Source organism: Triplophysa dalaica, chromosome 20 (genome assembly GCF_015846415.1).
Source record: "Triplophysa dalaica isolate WHDGS20190420 chromosome 20, ASM1584641v1, whole genome shotgun sequence".
In the NCBI taxonomy this organism is placed as follows: Eukaryota; Metazoa; Chordata; class Actinopteri; order Cypriniformes; family Nemacheilidae; genus Triplophysa; species Triplophysa dalaica.
Window position 1 is genome coordinate 19,703,364 of NC_079561.1, and position 23,335 is coordinate 19,726,698.

The 23,335-nt window shown below is 41.7% G+C and overlaps 1 protein-coding gene across 3 annotated transcripts in view; it reads right to left on the minus strand.

The window, feature by feature from the left end:
• LOC130408868 (collagen alpha-1(XXIV) chain) overlaps positions 1 to 16,702 on the minus strand; it is an 85,859-nt gene extending 69,157 nt beyond the window's left edge. For all 3 annotated transcript variants that reach the window (XM_056732332.1, XM_056732331.1, XM_056732333.1), the window contains exons 1-3: positions 16,342 to 16,702; positions 10,032 to 10,102; positions 5,619 to 6,703 (exon numbers count right to left, since the gene is read on the minus strand). In XM_056732332.1, coding sequence (XP_056588310.1) covers positions 5,619 to 6,703; positions 10,032 to 10,102; positions 16,342 to 16,397 — 1,212 coding nt within the window. In that variant the 5' untranslated portion in view covers positions 16,398 to 16,702. The remainder of the gene's footprint in view (positions 1 to 5,618; positions 6,704 to 10,031; positions 10,103 to 16,341) is intronic.
• Between the last annotated feature and the right edge of the window lie 6,633 nt (positions 16,703 to 23,335).

The window sequence follows — 23,335 nt, forward strand, 5'->3', positions numbered from 1 at the left end:
ACGGTGTTAAATAAAAACCTAGGGTTGTGATGGTTTTCATCTATTAGTGATGAAAAGTAGGCGGATCTAGACGTTTTTATGGCTGTCATGATATGTCTCAGAGAGAACCCAATTGCAGGCAGACACAGACGGTGGTGAAGGGGTTAACAGGTTTATTATAACAATAAACAAGACTAAACAAACGGCAAAACAAAGGCCCACGATGGGGTAAAACAGAACAGGATACAATAACTACAAAAGGTACACAGGAACTGGACTAACTACACTTAAACCAAAATACAATAATTATCAGGACTTACAATGAACTAACACTCAACTACACTTACTTGACACGGAGTAACAAGAACAAGAGCAACATCAACAGCGACAGGAACATCAAACAATCCAAGAGCACAAGACAATAGACAAGAGGGTGTTTTAAAGGGAAACGAACATAGGATAATTGGCAAGGGACAGGTGTGGGTAATGAAACACTAATGGTAAGGTAACAAGGAAACGAGATGGAGGGAAAACACAGACAAGACATGAGAAGGCGCATGTCAGCCAATATGTAAGCAAAGACATGTCCTACTCACACAAAACCCAAGGACTTATGCCATGACTCCACCGCAAGACAAGAATAACCATGACATGATAGTGGAATCATGACATAAGCCCCCCCCCAAATGGACACCACCAGGTGTTCATCAAGGGGCAGACTAACAGGACAAGACAGACTGGGATACAGACAAGACCAGACAAAACATGGTAAACAAGATCAAAGGCATACAAGACAAAATAACCCACGGGTTGGGGTGGGCCAATAAAAATAACAAACAAGGGAGGGGGGGTGGGGGCAGACAAGAAAACATGGGTAGTCCAGAAGGGGGAGGGCTGGGTGGGGAAGTTCCAGCCCTTGGGGACGCGCCAGGGCGCGGAGCCCCAGGAGGCTTGACAGGAGTAGTCCTGGGGGGAACTGTCCTAGTCCCCTGCAGGACTGTAGGGCTGGACCACGGCTGGAATGCCGGGCTGGACCAGGGTTGGAAGATCGGCTGGGCAGCCGGACTTGACGGCGGCTGGGCAGCGCTCTCTGGCGGCGGCTGGGCAGCGCTCTCTGACGGCGGCTGGGCAGCGCTCTCTGACGGCGGCTGGGCAGCGCTCTCTGACGGCGGCTGGGCAGCGCTCTCTGACGGCGGCTGGGCAGCGCTCTCTGACGGCGGCTGGGCAGCGCTCTCTGACGGCGGCTGGGCAGCGCTCTCTGACGGCGGCTGGGCAGCGCTCTCTGACGGCGGCTGGGCAGCGCTCTCTGACGGCGGCTGGGCAGCGCTCTCTGACGGCGGCTGGGCAGCGCTCTCTGACGGCGGCTGGGCAGCGCTCTCTGACGGCGGCTGGGCAGCGCTCTCTGACGGCGGCTGGGCAGCGCTCTCTGACGGCGGCTGGGCAGCGCTCTCTGACGGCGGCTGGGCAGCGCTCTCTGACGGCGGCTGGGCAGCGCTCTCTGACGGCGGCTGGGCAGCGCTCTCTGACGGCGGCTGGGCAGCGCTCTCTGACGGCGGCTGCTGGGCCGGGCTCGGTGCCGGACGGACCGTCACCTTCCCACAGCGCCCCCCCAAAAAATATTTGGGGTTTGACACCACCGGACTCGGGACCACAGGACTCGGGGAACCCGGAACTGTTGCCGGTTGCTGAACTGGGCGACAGGACAGCAATTTCGGCCTGGGACGTCCTCCACGTGGCCTTCTCCTCCCACTACGGTCAGTCTGGCCCACGGCTGACTCAGCCGGGCCAGTGGGGAACCGAGGGAGTTCCGGGAAGGAGGACTCCCGCGACGTCGTCCTCGAGTCTCTAGCCACCCACTCATCTTGGACTCCACCAGAAGGGCTGGCGACCGTGGAGCTCGAGCCAGAGGGTACTGACTCCCCAAGGGCAGCGGCGGCCAGGACGATACCCTCCGCAGCGCTCGACCGTGGGGTGAAAGTCCCATGTGGAACCTCACCCCCGGGATCGCTACGGTTGGCCACGTACCTGACCATGTCCGCAAACCCCAAGGGAGCCAGCAGCCTCTTCTCTGACGGTGTGAGGCGCCGGGTGAGGCAGCAGTTGAAGATCGTCTTCAACTCCTCCTCACCAAACTCGGTCACCTCCGCCACCGCCGAGAATGCCCTGGCGAACTCCTGGTCACCATAATTCCCCTGGCGGAATCCAAGCATCAAGTGGGCCTGGCGAGACCGCAAGGACAACGTCGTACCGTCCATGCTGCCTACTGGGTTCTGTGTTGGCTCGTGCATTCTGTCATGATATGTCTCAGAGAGAACCCAATTGCAGGCAGACACAGACGGTGGTGAAGGGGTTAACAGGTTTATTATAACAATAAACAAGACTAAACAAACGGCAAAACAAAGGCCCACGATGGGGTAAAACAGAACAGGATACAATAACTACAAAAGGTACACAGGAACTGGACTAACTACACTTAAACCAAAATACAATAATTATCAGGACTTACAATGAACTAACACTCAACTACACTTACTTGACACGGAGTAACAAGAACAAGAGCAACATCAACAGCGACAGGAACATCAAACAATCCAAGAGCACAAGACAATAGACAAGAGGGTGTTTTAAAGGGAAACGAACATAGGATAATTGGCAAGGGACAGGTGTGGGTAATGAAACACTAATGGTAAGCTAACAAGGAAACGAGATGGAGGGAAAACACAGACAAGACATGAGAAGGCGCATGTCAGCCAATATGTAAGCAAAGACATGTCCTACTCACACAAAACCCAAGGACTTATGCCATGACTCCACCGCAAGACAAGAATAACCATGACATGATAGTGGAATCATGACAATGGCATTCCTGTATTTTCAAGTACTATCCTTACATGCTATACGAAATACCTCTAAATTAGTTTTCTTGAAGTTGCGCTCCATTTTCCGGGTCGCTTTCTTTATAGACTGAGTGTGTTCATTATACCACAGTGTTGGGCTGCCTTTTTTAATCTTCTTTAAACGCAGAGGAGCAACTGTGTCTAGTGTTTCCGAGAAGGTGGAGTTAAAATTTTCAATAGTAATGTCAAGATATTCACCATGCTAGAGATTTGAGACAATTCAGGCAGATTATTGAGAAATGTATCTTTGATAGTTGAAATAATTTTTGTAACAAGGAGTTTGATTTGCAGCCGTAGGCCAGTGAAGCAAACATAATATCAGATAATGATCCGAAATGTCTTCATTCTGCTGAAGGATATTAACATGGTCCACATTTATACCATAAGATAGTATTAAATCTAAAGTATGATTACGAAGGTGAGTGAATCCTGACACATGTTGACTAACGCCAATAGAGTTAAGAGTGTCTTTGAAAGCCATTCCCAAGGCATCTGTATCGTTATCTACATGGATGTTAAAGTCACCAACGACAAGGACTCTATCTGCGGTCAGTACTAGTTCTGAAAAGAACCCACCAAAATCTTTAATAAAATCTGTGTAGTGCCCTAGAGGCCTATATACAATAGCTAGAATACATTTTAAAAATGTTTTGTCCTTAGTATTAGTTGTTGATACATAAAGAGCCTTGACTTCAAAAGAATTGTATTTAAAATTAGACTTCTGAGAGGTGATAAAAGAATTATTGTAAAGCAGTGACGCCTCCCCCTCTACCTATTAGACGAGGCTCGTGTTTATAGTAATAATCTTGGGAATGGATTCATTTAGAGTAATATAATCATCTGGTTTTAGCCATGTTTCTGTCAAACAGAGCATGTCTATTTTATGATCTGTGATCATATCGTTCACAAAAAGTGATTAATGAGAGCGATCTAATATTTAGCAATCCAAGTCGTATAAGTTGATTATCTGTATTTTGTTCATGTTTGATTTTGAAACGTTTATTAAATTACTTTCAAGAGGTTTACGCATTATCTTATGTTTTCTAATCCAGGGGTCTCTATTTGATTATGTTTGGGAGAAGAGATTATTACATGTTGTACATTTTGTGTATTCTGTGTATTCTGCGACGGCAAGCAGACAGTTGGTTAAACCATCCTTTCTGCTCCCTGACCTGGGCCCTTTCAAATTATCTTCTTTTGTGTGCTGCAGAAGAAAGAAAGTCATTCAGGTTTGACATGGCCTGATCATTTCAACTGAACGATGATGTAATAGTGAGGAGGATAAAGTCACTCCACACATAAGCAAAAGTCTTGTAGGTTTTAAAAACTCCCTTGGTCTCAGTAATGCACTCCTGATGTGTTTGTGTGCTTATTGACAGAAGTGTGTATCCGTGAACATCTGGAATAGACGTTAAGCGAGCACCAGATCAAATGTTTCAGGTCCAGCAGTATTCATTCATCTAACAGAGATCCATGCAAACATGATTCATGATCCGGATCAAGCTAAGGTTAAGTGCTTTACCAGGGTAAAAACATGTGTGAACTCTCTGGATAAACAACAGGACACATATAAATGTAATTTAGCAGATTTAAACTAATCGACTGATGTGTCTGGAAACTTAAAAACAAAACTATAAATGAAGCTATTCATGAGATTCAATGATGGGCATCTTGAAGACATGATGAATGTGAAATTCAGACGCTCTCAGATGTATCTCCAATGTTCAGCATTGGCAAGTAAAGCCAGAAAAATGATAAATTGAGCACGATGTCCAACAAAATCATCCAAAGAGTCACGTCTCATCTCTCCACACAAACACACAGATGCCAACACTTCTGTCCTCACACAAACCATGGGAATAAAACTTTCTTTTATGAAGTTTTGCTTTTGCTCTCTGCTTATAATGTGCTGGATGATGTGAGACTCACAGTGGCCAGTTGACCTATAACTGCTACAACACACATCGGCCCACATGCATGGGCACACACCCCGGCACACAAATGCATGGGCACACACACGTCAACACACGGTTACACATGCACGGGCACACACATGCACAGACACACACGCACAGTTACACGCATGGGCAAACATGCAGAGTTTCACAAATAGGCACACACGCAACACATCAGAATGACTTAGCACAGATTCTATCATGGACGTGTTTCGAGATTTAGGTCAAAGATATTCACAGATATATCCTAGACACATCCAGAGGTCATGCAGACTCTTTCATCTTAAAAACCCGACTGAATCATTACAAGACAATGAACAACCAACGTTCACAATTTCAACCCGAACACCGTTAATGAAGCTAATCAGAAGTGCGCTAAAGTTTCCTGTGTTAACATCAAAAACATCAAAGTTTGAACAAACCAGCTGTGTTGACATCATCCGGTTAGCTTTCTGCCGGATGATGTAAACCTCATTAGGTGTAAATTAGCACATCACTCACGCGGCGGGTAAATGGAGACGTGTCGTTTGTAAGACCTGTGACTCTCATCTCACCTCTAAATCACAACCTGCCACTGACAAATTATTCACATCTCCTCCAGTAGATTAAGTGAAAGCCAGCCAAGCGCACGTCCTCTTCAAACGCCGAGAAAAGGCCATAAATTCAAAATTGAACTCTTAAGTATTGTAATTTGGATCAATTCTGGAGGCTTCTGGAGCTGACTTGTAGCGGCATGAAGGCATTCAAAAACAGAAAAGATTCTGAAAGAAAACACCGGTTTACTCACCGGAGGACCTGGATCTCCTTTAGGACCGATGAATCCGTCATACTCGAGGAAGTATTCGTCTTCGTCGAAGCCGTAGTCATATCCGTAACCGTCAGAGTATCCCGTCTCGTGCATGCCCTCCTCAGACATGTCCAGCACATTAGAACTGCTCTCCTCACGATACAGGACGGTGCCGTTCACTTTCACCACATTCTCCTTGACACTGTTTCTCAGAAGTCTCTGCCGGACGACGGTGACCGGATCAGGAGTGACTTCGGTTCCTCTGGGCTTCATGAGAGGTCGTTGATCTTCTGGGGTCTTCTCAGCGATGGGGAATCTGCTGAGGGGACTCGGAGATGGACCCGCGTCCCTCATTGTGTGGGAGCGCAACGTCTGTGAAAAGCGGGTCAAGCGAGGCGAGGGTGTAAAGGTGGACAGGTGTGATCCTGAAGAGGTGTGAGGGGATGCCGGTGAGGTCTCGGATCGGAACGTGTCGGACAGTCTGCAATGTTTCTTGACGTAGTCACAGTATTTCGCCGCAGCTTGGGCACAGGGGTAGATGTCCAGTTGGCACAAGGCTCCTTCAAACTGCACCGCCCGGGGGTCCATCTTCCCCACAGAAACACGGCCTTCAGAACCCAGCGTCTGCGTCCAGGTCAACGTCTCCTCGCTGTGTTGCACGGCTCCACAGCGGGCAAAAAATGATACGGAGCGCGGCCGAACCCCGACAGAGAAAGAGTGCCACTGTCCGTCCTGCAGCTCGTGTTTGAAGTACACCGAGGCTTTCTCACCCGTGTGAATGACCACCCGGCCGGCCAGGAGCTGGAGGCCGAACTGCAGTCTGTCCTTTTTATCACGCACACTAAACAGAAAAGCGTTACTCGCTCGCCAGGAGCGTAAAGTGACTACGAGGGAAAACTCCTTATCCACGCCCGCGGGGAAGAGTCCCGGCGACGGGGAATCAATGAGGGACTCGCGTCCGAGGGTTACCCCAACACCTGGGGGCAGGACGGTTGGAGATGAAGCGAGAGAGGTGAGGTAATCTGTCCCGGACGTCTGAGTGTCTCTGTGACCGGAGAGGCCCAGATGACGAATCACATCGACACCTAAAGACAAACAGAAAGATGATGAGAAACTCTGATGAAGAAAGTTTGCAGCAGGCAACAGTGTGAAAAAAATGTCATGTTAGCTTTAGTAAGTGAGGTTTGTCTCGGCTTACACCATGAACCAGACGCCGACTGGTTGAATTTGGTTACCTGCGGTCACATGCGCTTTAATATGAACCACATAAATATTCTGCATTTGCTTTGACATACAACATCCCTGACATCACAGATTACCCATGAGCTCTTGCATCTGTGGTCCAGATGAAAACTGAGGAGGAATGGGGGCAGTGTCTGAAGACACACATTTCTGTTTCTATCTTTTTGTGTAGCTCATGTTGTTACTCTGAGTGGTCAGATTTTGTCACTGGAGAGTTTGGTGTTTGTTACACAAGGGCAGACCGTCCAACGGGAGTCTTTGTGAAGGATAATAATATGATCATGCGTATTTTGTTCAAACCTTTTATGCTACATAGGAGTAAACAGTCCAATTGTGATTTCCTGATGTCTGCTGTGTTGTTTACGTTATTAACATGAATGACTTAAACGGGTAATATCTTCTATCTGTCTGCAGCATATCTCAGAGATTTAGGCCAATACTGCACATACAACCTCTCTGCAACCTCTCAGCAACCTCCTTGCAACGTCTTGGCAAGGCATCTTGGCATTGAATTTTGCATGTGTACCTGGACATGGCAATAAAAAATAACATAAAAGGTCATAGTAACAACCCAGAAGACTTATGAAGCATCACAAAGATGCATTTATACTGTATTTAAATAGACGGAAACTAAGGCATCCTGTCAGCAAACACACTGAACCTTTAACAGAGATACACAACATCTGTCAAGATCTCAGTGGAAGCAGACGTGTTCATGACTAATTTAGTTTTCTTTCTCTCAGATTACTGGGTTTAATGTGAAGACACATAAGTGATGATGTGGTTCTTTCTCATCCACGTTTTATCAAGCAGACAAACAGCCGTGTAAACAGAGAACTGGACGCCAGAGAGCTTTCATCTCATGAACATCTAACAGACAGAAGATCTTCTCCACACCTGTACATGTGACGCTCTTCATTTATTTTCTTTTTAAATGCTTAACTGTATAAATTCAGCTTGCGTGTCTGTACGTGTGTTTTCATGTGTTTGTGTGTGTTTTCATGTGTGTGTGTCTGTGTGTTTTCATGTGTATTTGTGTGTGTGCACGTGTGTGTGTGTGTTTTATGTGTGTGTGTACGTGTGTTTTCATGTGTGTGTGTGTGTGTGTGTGTTTGTGTGTTTTCATGTGTGTGTGTCTGTGGGTTTTCATGTGTATTTGTGTGTGTGCACGTGTGTGTGTGTGTTTTATGTGTGTGTGTGTGTGTGTGCATGTGTGTTAATGTGTGTGTGTGTCTGTGTGTTCGTGTGTTTTCATGTGTGTGTGTGTCTGTGTGTTCGTGTGTTTTCATGTGTGTGTGTGTGTGTGCGTGTATGTGTTTTCATGTGTATTTGTGTGTATGTATATGTTTTCATGTGTGTGTTTTAATTTTCATGCGTGTGTTCGCGTGTGTGCACGTGTGTGTGTGTGTGTTTGTGTGTTTTCATTTGAGTGTGTTTTCATTTTCATGTGTGCGTTTGTGTGCGTGCATGTGTTTTCATATGTGTGTGTGTCTGTGTGTTTGTGTGTTTTCATTTTCATGTGTGTGTTTTCATTTTCATGTGTGTGTTCGTGTGTGTGTGTGCATGTGTGTTCGTTTGTGTGTGTTTCTATGTGTGTGTGTGTGTTTCACGTGTGTGTATGTTTTCATGTGTGTGCGTGCGTGTGTGTTAATGAGTGTGTTTTCATGTGTGTGTGTGTGTTAATGTGTATGTTTTCACATGTTTGTGTTCGTGTGGGTGTGTGTCTGAGTTTCCATGTGTATTTGTGTGTGTGTGCGTGTATGTGTTTTCATGTGTGTGTGCATTTGTGTTCATTTGTGTGTGTTTCTATGTGTGTGTGTGTGTTTCTATGTGTGTGTGTGTTTGTCAATGTGTGTGTTTTCACGTGTGTGTATGTTTTCATGTGTGTGCGTGCGTGTTAATGAGTGTGTTTTCATGTGTGTGTGTGTGTGTGTGTGTTAATGTGTATCTTTTCACATGTGTGTGTTTGTGTGGGTGTGTCTTTGAGTTTTCATGTGTATTTGTGTATGTGTGCGTGTATGTGTTTTCATGTGTGTGTTTTCATTTTCATGTGTGTGTTCGCGTGTGTGTGTGCATGTGTGTTCGGTTGTGTGTGTTTTTATGTGTGTGTGTTTGTGCATGTGTGTGTTTTCACGTGTGTGTGTGTTTTCCCATGTGTGTGTTCGTGTGTGTGTGTGCGACTGCTTGTGTGTTAATGTGTGTGTGTGCGTGCTGTGTGTTAACTGAAGCATCATTCTGTGGCTGTGAGCACATGATGAGACACGTCGAGCTGAGTGTTTAAATAGCGCAGGACAGAAGCTCATGTTCAACAGCTGCTGCACACCTCCTCTCATCTCTCTCACACACTTCCTTTCCTCCACACTTCACTTCTGAACTTGGCCAATCAAAATGATTCTGGACTTCCTGACGTTCTTCTAGACCCACGTAAAATCTAACACATCCGAGACAAAACTGATTCCTATAGACGGTCATTAATTTCACCACAAGACAGGCAATATAGATACTGACTGTGTAACGTTTTATAAGCCTTTCTGTCCTTTCAATTGCGTGTCTCATTTACATTTATGCATTTGGCAGACGCTTTTATCCAAAGCGACTTACATTACATTAACCTATACATTTATACTTAAGTATGTATAATCCCCTGGGATCGAACCCACGACCCTTTTTTAACTGAGCTACTAGAAAGCTGAAAGCATGTCTCAGGTCCTTTCATTTTCATATGAATAGTAAAATATGCAGAAGTAAGATCAGTGTTTCCAAAGAAACAGAAACACAATCGCAAGGATAACAAACCAAAAACAGAGAGGACAACTGAAAACTTGCCTCGTTCTACGTTTGGTCGAAACAGAAGACGCGGTGCTTTGTTAAATGTTAAATCCACCTCACATTATAATTCAAGACTGTTGCCTTCAGCCTCTTTGTGCTTCTTGAAAGAGAAGCAAACGCTTTAACACAATATTTGAGTTTAACAGAATACTTCTCTTCTCTCAAAATAAATGATCCATTAAAAACTGAAACACGTACACCAGGTTGGAATCAGCGCCGAGAGTTTAGCGTATAACAGCAGGAGTTCAATAAAGCCTCTGCGGCTCTCATTAGAGTTTATCTGTAGATGTTAAGAGTTCAGAGGTCACAGGTGAAAAGGTGAGAGGGTAAAGGTGAACGTACCTTGAGCACTTGAGCATTCTTCTGCAGACAGCAGAGCAGCACATGTCGACAGGAGGAGGACGAAGAATCTCCTGCCGAAGAAAAGTAAAGAACAGTCAAACATCTGAGCACTTCATGAACAAACATACAGAAGATTTCACCATGACTTCAGACAGCCAGCGTGTGCTGTCTCATTGACCGGTGGAAGGTTTGATGTCTCAATTCCTGTTTAAAGCCTCCACGCAAACCAACCCATGTGCTCTTTACATGTATGACAAATCAACACAAAAGAGTCTCCAATAAATGCACTTTATCGTGGTAAAATCACAGTAAAACATCATCCTAGTCTGAGGGGCAGTTAACGTTACATTTACATTTAGTCATTTAGCAGATGCTTTTATCCAAGCGGCTTACAAATAAGGTAAACGGATGGAAGTAATTGGAACAAAATAAGGATGTGAGTTGAAATGTATCTAAAGGAATGTTTCTGAGGTTCATACAGGCACATGAGAAGTGAAACGTCGCTGTCCTGTTATAAAGGGAATTATGGTGAATTATCCTGTCAGAGAGAGATCAGAAACGTACTGGGTCACAACAAAGAGTCCACATGACCACAGCACACAGGGATGCTTTCAAACTAAACCCTCGAGGAGAGGAAAATATTTCTTCATTCATGGAGTTAAAGGGCAACTGTGAGCCATTATTCTCTGCGCAGACATTGCAGGAGGTGACGGGTCTGTCGGGCAGAATTACGAGCTCATTGAGAGGGTCTATGCTCGGGTCAGGGGGGAAGATGACGTGCAGGGGCATCCGTCAGTCTCTGTCAGTACTGAGAGGTGAAATTAAATTATGGGATGAATGATTTGATGTATAAACACAGGCTGACACTAGGTGGCGCCAGATCTGTTGAAAAACAGAGTTGCGACACTTGCATAGAAGTGTGTTGTAAGAATGGGTCAGAGTTAACCCGCTTTTCATTCATTTGTTTTAAAATACGTATCTGTATACATTCAGTGTGTGTGTGTGTGTATGCATGTGTGAGTATGTCCCCACAAAGATGGCAATGTTCATAATCCTTGTCCTTGTGGGGAAATGTTTTGGTCCCCCATGAGGAAACAAGCTTATAAATCATACAGAATGAACTATTTAATAAATCTTAAAGAGCAGAAAGTGTTGTGTGATTGTTAGGTTGAGGGAATGGGACACATTTTGTACAGTATGAAAACCATTGTGTCTATGGAATGTCCCCATCAACCATGGAAACCCAACACGTGTTTGTATGTTTGTGTGTGTGTGTGTGTGTGCGTGTTAATGTGTGTGTTTTCATTGTGTGTGTGTGTGTGCGTGTTTGTATGTGTAAACACTCCTATAGATGTCTGTTAGAAGAATGGAATGTGGAGGTAACTCGTGTCACGGAGGGCTCTATAGTTCCTAACATTGCATTGAAGCCCAAACACATTTGCAGATAAGTTGATAACATCTCTGTAAAACTGGTGTTTTATTATAAGGATTTTTTTAAACAAAATATTGTTTTCCTTAATAAAATGGCTTTGGTGTGTGTTGAATGATATTCTATAAAGACTGCTCAATAAATAACATTTATCTACCCTCTACCTGTGTAAATTATATAATAAAATCTCTTAGTGACTGAACTGGTTTGTCGCGTTCATTTTTCAGTGTTCTTTTTGGTGCATTTACTTGCAAGCATTGATTATTTATTGATAAATTACTTATACATGACTTTTAGTTTTTATTTAACATTGGTATGTACCGATGAACATATAAGCATGAGAAACAGATGAATCCATGCATACTGTTAATGTATTGCACATTGTGCATCCTTCCAAGTCAAATTAAACACACAAATACAGATTAATACTGTCTTTCTAACACTCATCAGACAATATGTTATTATAAAATAAATCAATATAGTATTCAGTGCATTTATCATGTTGATATAAAGTGAATTTTTGCAAAAAATGCTACTTCCACTCTCTCACTTGCTTAAACCCATTCAAACAGACTGACAGTTTGGACCTGACAGTTTAGAGCTCCATGTACCACGTGACCACGAAGCAGCGAGATCAAAGTGTGTCGGAACTCTGTTTTTCAACGGCTCTGGGTGGCACTAAAGATCTGAGGGATCGTGACCTCAGTGTTCATTATAACATTATAAACATAAAGGACAGGTAAAGTTCACTAAAGCCACACATAAAACACAAGACATCCTTAGTACATCTTTTTTGAACAATATATTTTTTTGTTAAACAATTTGTTTAGAAACGTTCTGCTTTTTTAATAAACACAAATTAGTTTAGATATCTTGTTGTATAACTCAAAAATGCTTCTTGTAGATTTCCAAACACTGTAAAAGCATTGTGTGGACTGTGGAGCAAAGGTGTGACTTATGTGTCTAAACACAACCTGGGTTTATTCAACTGAAACATTATAAAACAAAAACAAACCTAAAAGGAGGAGCTCCACAAACTGAAGTCTCATCTGTGTCTCTGGACAACAAAACCAGTATTATGGGTCAATTTTTTTAATTGAGATGTGTACATCATCTGAAAGCTGAATAAATAAGATTTCCATTGATGTTGGGTTTGTTAGGATAGGACTCTTGTTGGCCGAGGTACAACTATTTAATGTCTGAGGGTGCAAATCATTGAGAAAATCGCCTTTAAAGTTGCGCAAATAAAGTCCTTAGCATAGCATATTACTGACAAAAATAAAGTTTAAATATATATATATACGGTAGGAAATCTTATATCTTCATGGAACATGATCTTTACTTTTTGGGGGTTTCAGAAGAGACATCAACAAACTTAGTTCAGATTTATCTCGTCTGCAATCAAAAGTCAATATTATTGAAGATCTCAATATGAAACATTTCTCATCAAATTGACTCAAATCCAGATAATTTGACCTCTACAGTCAATCTATATTCCTATTACAGTCTCATCTGTCTCTGTGTTTATTTCACCAAAGCAGTTTTAAACGTAAAGAAACAACTGGGAACTCCGTTAAATCTCCCCGAGCTATAAAAGAGAGAACACTGAGCAATAACATTCTCCTCGCTGGAATCATTGTTTGTAATGTAAACCTTGAGGAACTGAGAGTTTGAACAGGACTGTCTCTGGATTGACAGCTGGACACCTGGTTACATAACCATAGGTTAATTCATTCTCCATCTCCCTATGAAAACCCAACATTGTTGGAAACTTCACTGTTCCTCATCCTTCAAGGTGTTCAAAGACAATGAGTCTTTCTTCATGATCGATAAACACCATCACTGTAATGATAAAGAACAGCGCCAGCTTGTGATTGGTGGATTGTATGTTTTTGTTTTCCCACAGTTCTCTGTGAGCTAATAATGCAGATGGCAGGGTTTCACCTGCCTCCTCTCGAGAGGACAGTGTGACATTCCACAAACACACAATCTAAACAACACTGAGTTCCTGTCCTTCTCCGTTTGACTGTGTGATTCAATTCTAAACAAATGCTCGCTGTATAAACTAACAGAATTGGGCTGCGCAATATATAGAAATGACAGAAATTTCACAAATTTTGCTTATCAAGAAAAACTCAAGAAGTCACGTATAGACCACTTTGGATGACGTAAACAACGCTGGTCCAAAAGAACTTCCTGTTTCAGTTTTTAACGCTCCACAATGGTTGAACAAAGTGTAACCAACAAAATATTTTTTAACCGAATCAAACTGTTAAACGGATGTGCGTTTGTACCAGTGTTTACATCTTGTGAAGTGGTCTATAGTCTACAAGTTTTAGGTTGATGCAGATAGCAGAGAGACTGTGTGTGATGTGAGAAAGATGATCGATCATCAGAGATAGTGTAAATATGCATGTTGGATATATAATTGTCTGTTTTTAAATATATATTTTACAAACTTGAACCATTATTCTATCGCACATCGCATTATTTAGTCAATTATTGTATATCACATTTTTCTTGAATATCGTGCAGCCCTATTGGTTATTGAAGCTTCTTGCTTATTGTTTTATAAATAATTTCTTTCAATACATTTTTAAATCTTTTAAATTGATTTTAGAAAAGGAAATATTGTATCGTATATCGAATATCGCATTTAGCATGCTAGATTTTTCTTTAATATATGCACAGCCCTATAACATAAATAATACAAAAATATATTTTGTAAATAATAAGAAAACGCACACAAACACATGTGAGCAAATGACATGCAGCGGTGCCAGACTCCACACACAACAACAGTGTTCGAACGCATGAGTTCATGAACACACAAAAAATCTGCCAATGGGGTAAGAAAACTAATCTTAAATTTAGTGACTAAGAAAAATGTAAACCTTAATTTAAGATTTTGTTTTTTTGCTTGTTTTAAGCAAATATTCTCTGAAATTTCATATTTTTGACTCATTTGCTCAACAAGAAAAAGCATCTTGATTCAATACTTTACAGAAATTTGTACTGGACAATAATACTAAGTAAGAAAGTCCATTTTTGCCATAGTGAGATCTCTGATGGTTCTGGATCTGGATCGCATCTCCTCTATAACATGCGCATTGGTGAACAAAACCACCGAGAGCACTGGACATTCTGTACATTCAGAGATTGGCATTTAAATGACGTTTGCTGTTTTCTCGACCCCTCTTAACCTGGAAGTAGTTTAAATGGCTTATTTGACCTTCAAATGGCCTCGGCGTGTGGAGATTGTTGACATCAGTGCAGTTCTGCATCCTGAACAGCCACCTGCAGCCGCCCATATTTATTCTGCTTACATGAGACACGACCTGCCAAAACAGACTGGAAGTGACTCGAGCCTGCGGGGATGCAGGGATGCGGCTGTGGTCGATGTTCCATTCAGACCGTCTACCCTGCATTATTCATATCCAGCGTACAGACCCGATCACACTACCAACATCTGATCGTCTCTGAGCGTGTTTCTCACACCTGCAGCCGCATGCAGCGTGACTGTTATAGCGACGCTCTCTTCTGACTCCACCGACTGATGTTCTAACAACTTTATTCATCAAACGAGCACCAACACAAACGTTCTGAAATTGTGATCAATATGTTGGTTTTCTTATGTCATTAGTGGAATGTTTGAAATATTTAGTTTACATCACAGTCTGTAATAAAAAGGAGGCTGAATTAAACGGAGAATATTAATATAACCAATACACATGTTTCACGTCATTTTTAAACAGAGTAGAAAGCATCGCTGTCTCTTTCTCACCAGTCCCTACATCCACCTTAAACTCTGACTTTATAAATAACAATGTATTAAAATGATTTTTTTGTCATTCCAAACCATGTGCACACACTGAGAAGAGATTGTTCCCATCAGAAAACATGAAGAACATATGAGAACGTATTCCTCATAAACATGACACAGAAAATCATTCACTCACTCCTCCTTTCATATCACAACAAATGAACGCTCCTTCACAGATCCTTCTATAGAGTCCAGAGATGATTATTTACTATAGTCGTTTCCAATCACAATATTCCATGTGCACGATTAACCCTTCACCATATAAGATTAAAAATACTCCAACATCTCTAACATGAAGACATTTGTGATCAATGACAGGGATCGAGCCTGTGCTCAGGTGCGTGTACAGATCTGTTTGGATTTCTTTTAGTTCAGAGCGACAGGCCAGATGTTAGAGGTCAATATTCATCTCCATGAGGAATGTTTGGACCAGGAAACGCCAACAAACACAGCCGAGGAAACCCACTGCTACTCCACTATCACAAAATCAGGTCAGACCAGGCAAAAGAAAAGACAGCGGTTATCTGCATTATATCACATCTCAAAGAGGGGAAATCCAAAATATCTTTATCGCCTGCTTTAAATATAAATGTATAGAGGAACATGTGGAAACACACCAAAGCATTAGAAGGCACATAACCTACAACAGAACTGTGGTGAAACTCAATCTGAATTCTTGTCATGACTTTGAGTTTCAGCGCAGAACTCTGTTTATTTTAATAAGTTTCAGGAGGGAGTTCCGCTTATCGGGACTTTTTGTACAGCCATGCACATTTCATGCGTTGGTGAACTGATACAGGTCACTAAATAAATGCAAAACCCCGATAGGTTTTGATCTATACCGACAAATGGAAACACTTTGCATCAACACTGTAACGCATTTGCGCAAACTTCAATTACGCGCAGCTGTGTCTCCGTGCGCGTGTTTATCTCATGACTCCAGACTTCGGTTTGAAAAGAAACTCGATGTATGTTAGGAAGATCTTGCGTTCAGATAAACCCGAGCGCGCACTTGCGCACACGGACCCTACAGCACCAAAGACAGAAAAGTGACTCACGTTGTGTCTGTGGGAGAAACGCGTCCACTCCTTGTCCGTTGGGCTCCTAAATGCATTTGTATGCATTTGTCCAAGCAGCAGGTTTCTAAGTGAAAACAGAATTCCACGCCAGAGTCATGAGATCAGATCCAGTCTGATCGCAGAATCTGATCACCGCCTCCACATCACACCGACTCCGGTGACAGAGATCTCCAAACGGAACGCGCGCGCCAGCCCGGGACAGCTTTAGTCCGCTCCACCCGTGTGTGAAACAATCTCTGATAATGAAATATGGTGAGATATCTGTGTAGAGCTCAGATCAGACGGTTCCGTATTAAACGGGACTGAGAGAGAGAGAGAGAGAGAGAGAGAGTTGCTCCGGGCTCTGCGCTCGGCATGTGTCTGGACTCGCTCCGGCTCGACTCGGCTCATCCCTCCGCTCGGCCCGGTGTTGGGTTTCACCTATTACTGCCTGTGACATCATTCATACGAGCTCACCATTCATTTACATCACAAATAAAACTTTTTAAAGTATTTCACCCATTTAGGGTTTCCCACACCATCACTTTTTATGTAGAGGAGATACAATACTTAAGAAATGCATATTAATAGCAAATAAAGAAACGTAACTTATAGTTGTTAATTTATTAGAAACAATAGGTTAAACCTGTAAATAACACATCTGTACACTCTCTTAAAAATATGTATGTTGTTGTTTTTTGTATATAGTGAATTATTGTTCTTATTTAGTTCTCATTTTTTCTATCTTAATATATATTATGTTTGCACCATATGTGTACACTTTCTTCTGCAGTAAGCTCCTGTCGCCATGTCAAATACCTTGTGCATGTAAACAAACTTGGTAATAAAGCTCCTTCTGATTCTGATTTGTTCAGATTAGTTCAAATACAATGAACAATAAATTTTTGCGGCATTTATCCATCTTTGTTAATGTTATTTAATACCAAAACAATGGTTGTCCAACACTTTTGCATTAACTAATAATATCAGATACAAGTTTTGATTTAAAAACAGTAAGTAGATGTATTACATAAACTTAGATTAATAAATGCTGTAAAAGCATTGTTTATTATTATTTCATGTTGTTAGCTAGTGAACATTTTATGGAGTTTTACTAAAAATTCATATTTTTCTAATGTGAAATATTTACAATAAATTTGCTCCGAAGCAAAAGTTTACCGTGAGAGATGCTAAAAATAAAGTAACTCAACTCTTTTGTACGCTGATGCTGTGGTTTGCTGCTCTTGACCATCACATGTCTGATGTGTCATTCTCTGAGCTCAAACGCTCATTGGCTCTGACATTAGACCTTGTGTTTGACCTCACAGTGACCCCAGAGGTACTGGTTTAGGCTTGAACCCAAAATAGTTCCACCCTCTAAAAAACCCAAGACAAGTGCTGTTCACACACTCTTCTTCATTTTTCTTGTCAACAGAATATGAAACGTCTATTAATACAGTTTAAAAAATAAAAAAGCTTAAAGCTTTCCTGTATCTCAGTGGTTAGAGCACAGCGCTAGCAACACCAAGGTCATGGGTTCGATCCCAGGGATTGCATATACTCAGAAACTAATACACAGTAAAATGCAATGTAAGTCACTTTGGATAAAATTGTCTGCCAAATCCATGAATGTAAATGTAACATTGGAACTGCAATTCAAGCAAAGTGAGTGATAATAGACATCTAGAAGAGTGTAAAGAGAATCTAACAGAGCGAGTTAAAAAGAGCTGAAACCATCAACAGCACCTCTGAGAATAATAACCTCCCAGACGTCTGAAGGAATGTCTCTTCATCGACACCTGGACTGTGTGTTGTTTCTGCTGTCACAGGCACTCTGCTGAAAACCCAATAATCTCTTTAAATTTCATCCGCTAAAATGACCCATTAACCCTTAAGCATCACGGCCCGCTGAAGCACAGAAGCTCAGCCTCATCTCTTGTGTCTGGGTGAGGTTTCTTACTTCAAATCCCTGATGTTGGTTTTCATGTCTCAGTTGTGTAAAAATGTGTCGACTCAACACAAGTCTGTGTGTCTAACATCCGAGTCGTGTGTACATCAATTCATCTATCCGTAGAGAAGAGAACACATCAGACTTTCTGAAGGAGCGCAAATTAAAGACAAACCCAAAACACAACACAACACACACGCACATACACACATGCCTAAACCAACTAACACAGAGTTAAATCATCATCCTGTCAACCTGAAAATTCTGCCATCATTTATTCTCTCTCATGTGGAACACAAAAGAAGATATTTTGAGAAAAGTCTCAGTAGATTTGTGTGGAGTTCAGTGTTGTTTGATTATCAACATTCATCAAAATATCTTCTCTTCTGTTGTGCAGAAGAAAGAAACTCACACAGGTCTGACGTGACGTGAGGATGAAGAAATGAAGAAGGAATTCGATTTTTTAGCTGAACTTTTATAAACAGTAAAAAAAAAAAATTGTGTACAGGGATGAAAGAGACGAAAAGCATCTATGAAAAAATGCTCAAAATAAAACTTTCCATTCACATATCAAGCTATTTGATAATTTGGAATCTGAGGGTGTACATTTTTTTTAAAGATTGATAAAATGGCCTTAAAAATTGTTAATCAGAGATGCTGTAGCAGGCTGCTGCTCAGAAGAAACTTACGGCCCATAAATAAAGTTTTGAAATATTAACCATACAAACTATCTTTACGTCATATTCTAATGATTTTTGGCATAAAATAAAATTGGATATTTGCACCATACAATGTATTCTCGGCTATCGTTTCAAATACTCCCGGTCTACGACTGCTTTGTGATCACATTTTTAATGAACACACTAAGCATCTTATACAAAAACTATACAATCTATTCAAGTGAAGCTATAAAATGACGTACATGTGAAATTCATTGAATATAAGAATAAGAAACCGAATGAGCCAGAATTGCGTACTCAGTAAATGTAGTGAAATACTCGTGTTTGTGTTAAAGTTCTGTAAAATCTGGTTTCCGGTCGCAGGAAAGCAGCTTTAATCTCTAACACTGCAAACAAACATTTAATCTCACAAGTGTTTCCTTCTGTTTCATGAGAGCTTCAGTAAATAAAGAACGGATCTCTTGATCTCTCTTTTACTGCTACATCCAACCGTCAGATCCCTCACATCACTCGCTCAGAAAAGACGTGTTTCTCCGTAGCTCAAGGACGTCTGAAAAGTTCACATGATTTTATTGTGTGAATGTGCTTGCAGAGAAATGGCACACAGGTGAAAAACCTTGTCAAATTAGGGATCATATTTTGTTTTCTTTCACCAAACTTGTTCGCATGCCTTCAAGACACTTGAACTTTACAGCATGGTTACTTTATTTTATTACGTGTCCTTTTGAAGTTTGAGAACGGGCTCACAATCCACTCCCATTATAACCAGCAAACCTGAAGCACCAAGACAGTCACGGGGGTTTAAACAACATGAGGACAAGAAATGTCTCCTTTCTGAATCAACTTCACCTGTAATAATGTTTAGCCGTCAAGTGAAAGAATAGGGTCAGATTCATAATGTGTCTGTATTGCAGTAAAGAGATTTACATCATAATTTAATTAATTATTAGTCATTTGGTAGACGCTTTTATCCAAAGCGTCTTACAGTGCACTTATTACAGGGACAATCCCCCTGGAGCAACATGGAGTGAAGTGTCTTGCTTTACTCAAAAATAACGCAAAAATCTTGGGCATTAAATCTACTAATTTTGCTTGTTTAGATTTGAATGATTTTGTTTGATTAATTTTAACTGAACAAATTATTAAGTAAATCCTACTCAATTGTATTATGTTAAACCCATTTAAATTAAGTTGACTTATTATATTGTGTCGAGACTAAGTAAATCATTTTTGCAGATATATCTACCTTGGCAGTTGATCTGTAGTTCCCAGCATGCTTTGAATCTGACTGCATTAGAAGATTCATTTTCAAGATTAACCGTCAAGTGTTTTTCAGTAAAAAGAAAGACTTGTTCGTGTTTTTGTTCATTTATCTTTGAGATTTAGGAGAATTTTGGCATTATTTTAAGTTTTTTTTTTTTAAGTGTTTACAGTTGTTCAGGAGCGTTGGTTGTGCCTATGGTCTAAGGGAGGCACAATAATAGTCATGAGGTGTGTTATTTCACTTATTTATTACTGATGCAAATACCAGTACAGAGACCACAAGTCTATGTTGTAAAAATAATATTATATTTCAACATGAAAGGAAGTGATACGTGAAGTTTTAGGTTTACTTGAACTATAGCAGCAAATTGAACTTCATAAAATCCTCGTAACAATTTGCAGGAATTTTTTTTAAGTAATTTATTTTGAAAGTTGGGGGGGGCACGGTGGCTTAGTGGTTAGCACGTTCGCCTCACACCTCCAGGGTTGGGGGTTCGATTCCCGCTTCCGACTTGTGTGTGTGGAGTTTGCATGTTCTCCCCGTGCCTCGGGGGTTTCCTCCGGGTACTCCGGTTTCCTCCCCTGGTCCAAAGACATGCATGGTAGGTTGATTGGTATCTCTGGAAAAATTGTCCGTAGGGTGTGAGTGCGTGAGTGAATGAGTGAGTGTGTGTGCCCTGCGATGGGTTGGCACTCCATCCAGGGTGTATCCTGTCTTGATGCCCGATGACTCCTGAGATAGGCGCAGGCTCCCCGTGACCCGAGGTAGTTCGGATAAGCGGTAGAAAATGGAATGGAATGGAATTTCAAAGTTGGCTCAATATGGCTAAATATCAGCATGATTTTCTCACCTCCTCATTCCAAAACATTTTACTGTTGATGCCGGTGTTGTTTGAAACCAGAATGTGATTTTGAGTCCAGTGCTGTTCTCCCTCAGGTCTGTTCTACGGCTTCTGCTCATCTCATTAACACACCATGATGAGAACTGCAGAGGGTCAACTTCCTGTCTGGGCAGGAAGCAGTACAGAATGTCTTATTTTGGCTTGAGATTCAGGAACCCCAGAGAGAAACAGATGCTGAGATGAAATGGATCAGAAGAGAAAGTGAATCTGAGTTCTTAAATGTGAGCTGGATGGTTAATAACAGATGTGATGATTTGCTCTACAAACATAACACGCAACAAACAGACTGAACGTGGTTGGAGGCTTCGGCAAATAAATGACAGTATGCCATGGTCTGTTTGAATACTTGATTCTGATTGGCTGGAAGGTGTGCATTAAAACCCTTCAACACACAGGTAGCTCCAGTCAGTTTGATTACTTTTAAAAAGACACCAATAACAGCTTTAACTTGGCAAATGACCATGGTATAAGCGGGATAATCCACAGCTAGCCGTGCGTTAAAGGACTTAATGCACTTAGTGAAGGCAACTTGCTTTTAGGCCTCCACCCTTTATCGCACGGCTAGCTGTGGATTATCCCTCACAAGTCACATGATCATCTGGACACAGTCTTAATCACAACATAAGATTCAGATGATCAGTTATGTGATTGATTCACATCAGAGAGAAACAAACTCTTGGACTATTTCCCCATTTAGAGTTCTAGAGAATTCTTTTACTAATACAAATGAAGTCTCTTGCACAACTCACTTCAGTTGTGGTGGGTGTTCAGTCAGCAAATGTTGGGATTTATTTAATGTGCTTAACTACTCCTACTAAATACGATGTGTGCGTGTCGCTCTTTTTAATCATACATGCAGATGTTTCACTAACATTCTCAATTAGCGGTTTTGAAAACATCAGGTTGCTCCTGCGGTTCTCTGAGAAACAATAAACCACCAAACGAGAGAGAGAGACAGAGAGAGCGAGAGACAGAGAGAGAGAACACCGGAAACACCGGAACACCGGGAACACCGGACACTTAAACAAGGCTGTGAATGACCTGAGAGACAAGGCATGAAGAGCCTTTTACGCAATCAAAAAGAATATTAAAATTGACATCCCAACCGTAATCTGCCTGAAAATAATACAATCAATTATAGAACCAATGGCGCTGTATGGAAGTGAGGTTTGGGGTCCTCTCGCCAACCAAGAGTTCAACAGATGGGACAAACACCCAATAGAGATTCTGTAAACAGAAATGTGTAAAAACATTCTACGGGTACAGAGAAAAACTCCAAACAACGCCTGCAGAGCAGAATTAGGACTGTATCCTCTAATCATTAAAATACAAAAAAGAGCTTTAAAATTCTACACACACCTTAAGAACAGCGACACAGACACACTCCATCACAAAGCCTTAAGTCATCAAGAGCTGAGCCCAGAGAGAAACCCCTTCATCCAACTGATCTCACAACTAACTCTACAACCCCAAACATGCCCAAGTCAACCCCAAACCCCAGCCAGACTAAACCAAATGATGAAAAGACAAAAAGAGAAATATCTCCAACACTGGACAGAAGCAACAGCTCAGCAAAGTAAACTGGAATGCTATCTGTCACTAAAGAGAGAATATAAAGTGTCAGAATACCTCACAAGCGTATCAGACCCTAAACTAAGAAAAGTGTTGAGCATGTACAGACTCAGTGATCACCAGCTCACTGTAGAGACGGGCAGACACAGACACACATGGACACCGAGAGAAGAGCGACTGTGTCCACACTGCACACACAATCAAGTGGAAACAGAGCTGCACTTTCTCCTCTCCTGTCCCAACTACACACACATCAGAGAAACATTCTTCCCCCAGTTTACAAACTTACACAAAGACTTTGACCAGTTTCAACAAAAGGACAAGATCTCATACATACTGGGAGAAAAGTCAAGAAGCTCAAACCTGCTGCAAGATATGTCAAGTCCTGCCACGACCAAAGAACAACCAGCACAACACAACACAACACTGACAGGACAACACACACAAGTGTGTGAGTGAGTGGGAGAGAGAGAGAGAGAGATAGAGAGAGAGAGAGAGATCTTAGCAGTAAAGGCACAGATTGATGGAGAATCATAAGGACTCACTCATTATCATCTTTCCAAAATAAGGCTTCATCTAAAATTATTTTTACTTTTTCTTTCTGAAATATTTTATTCATTTACTATTTA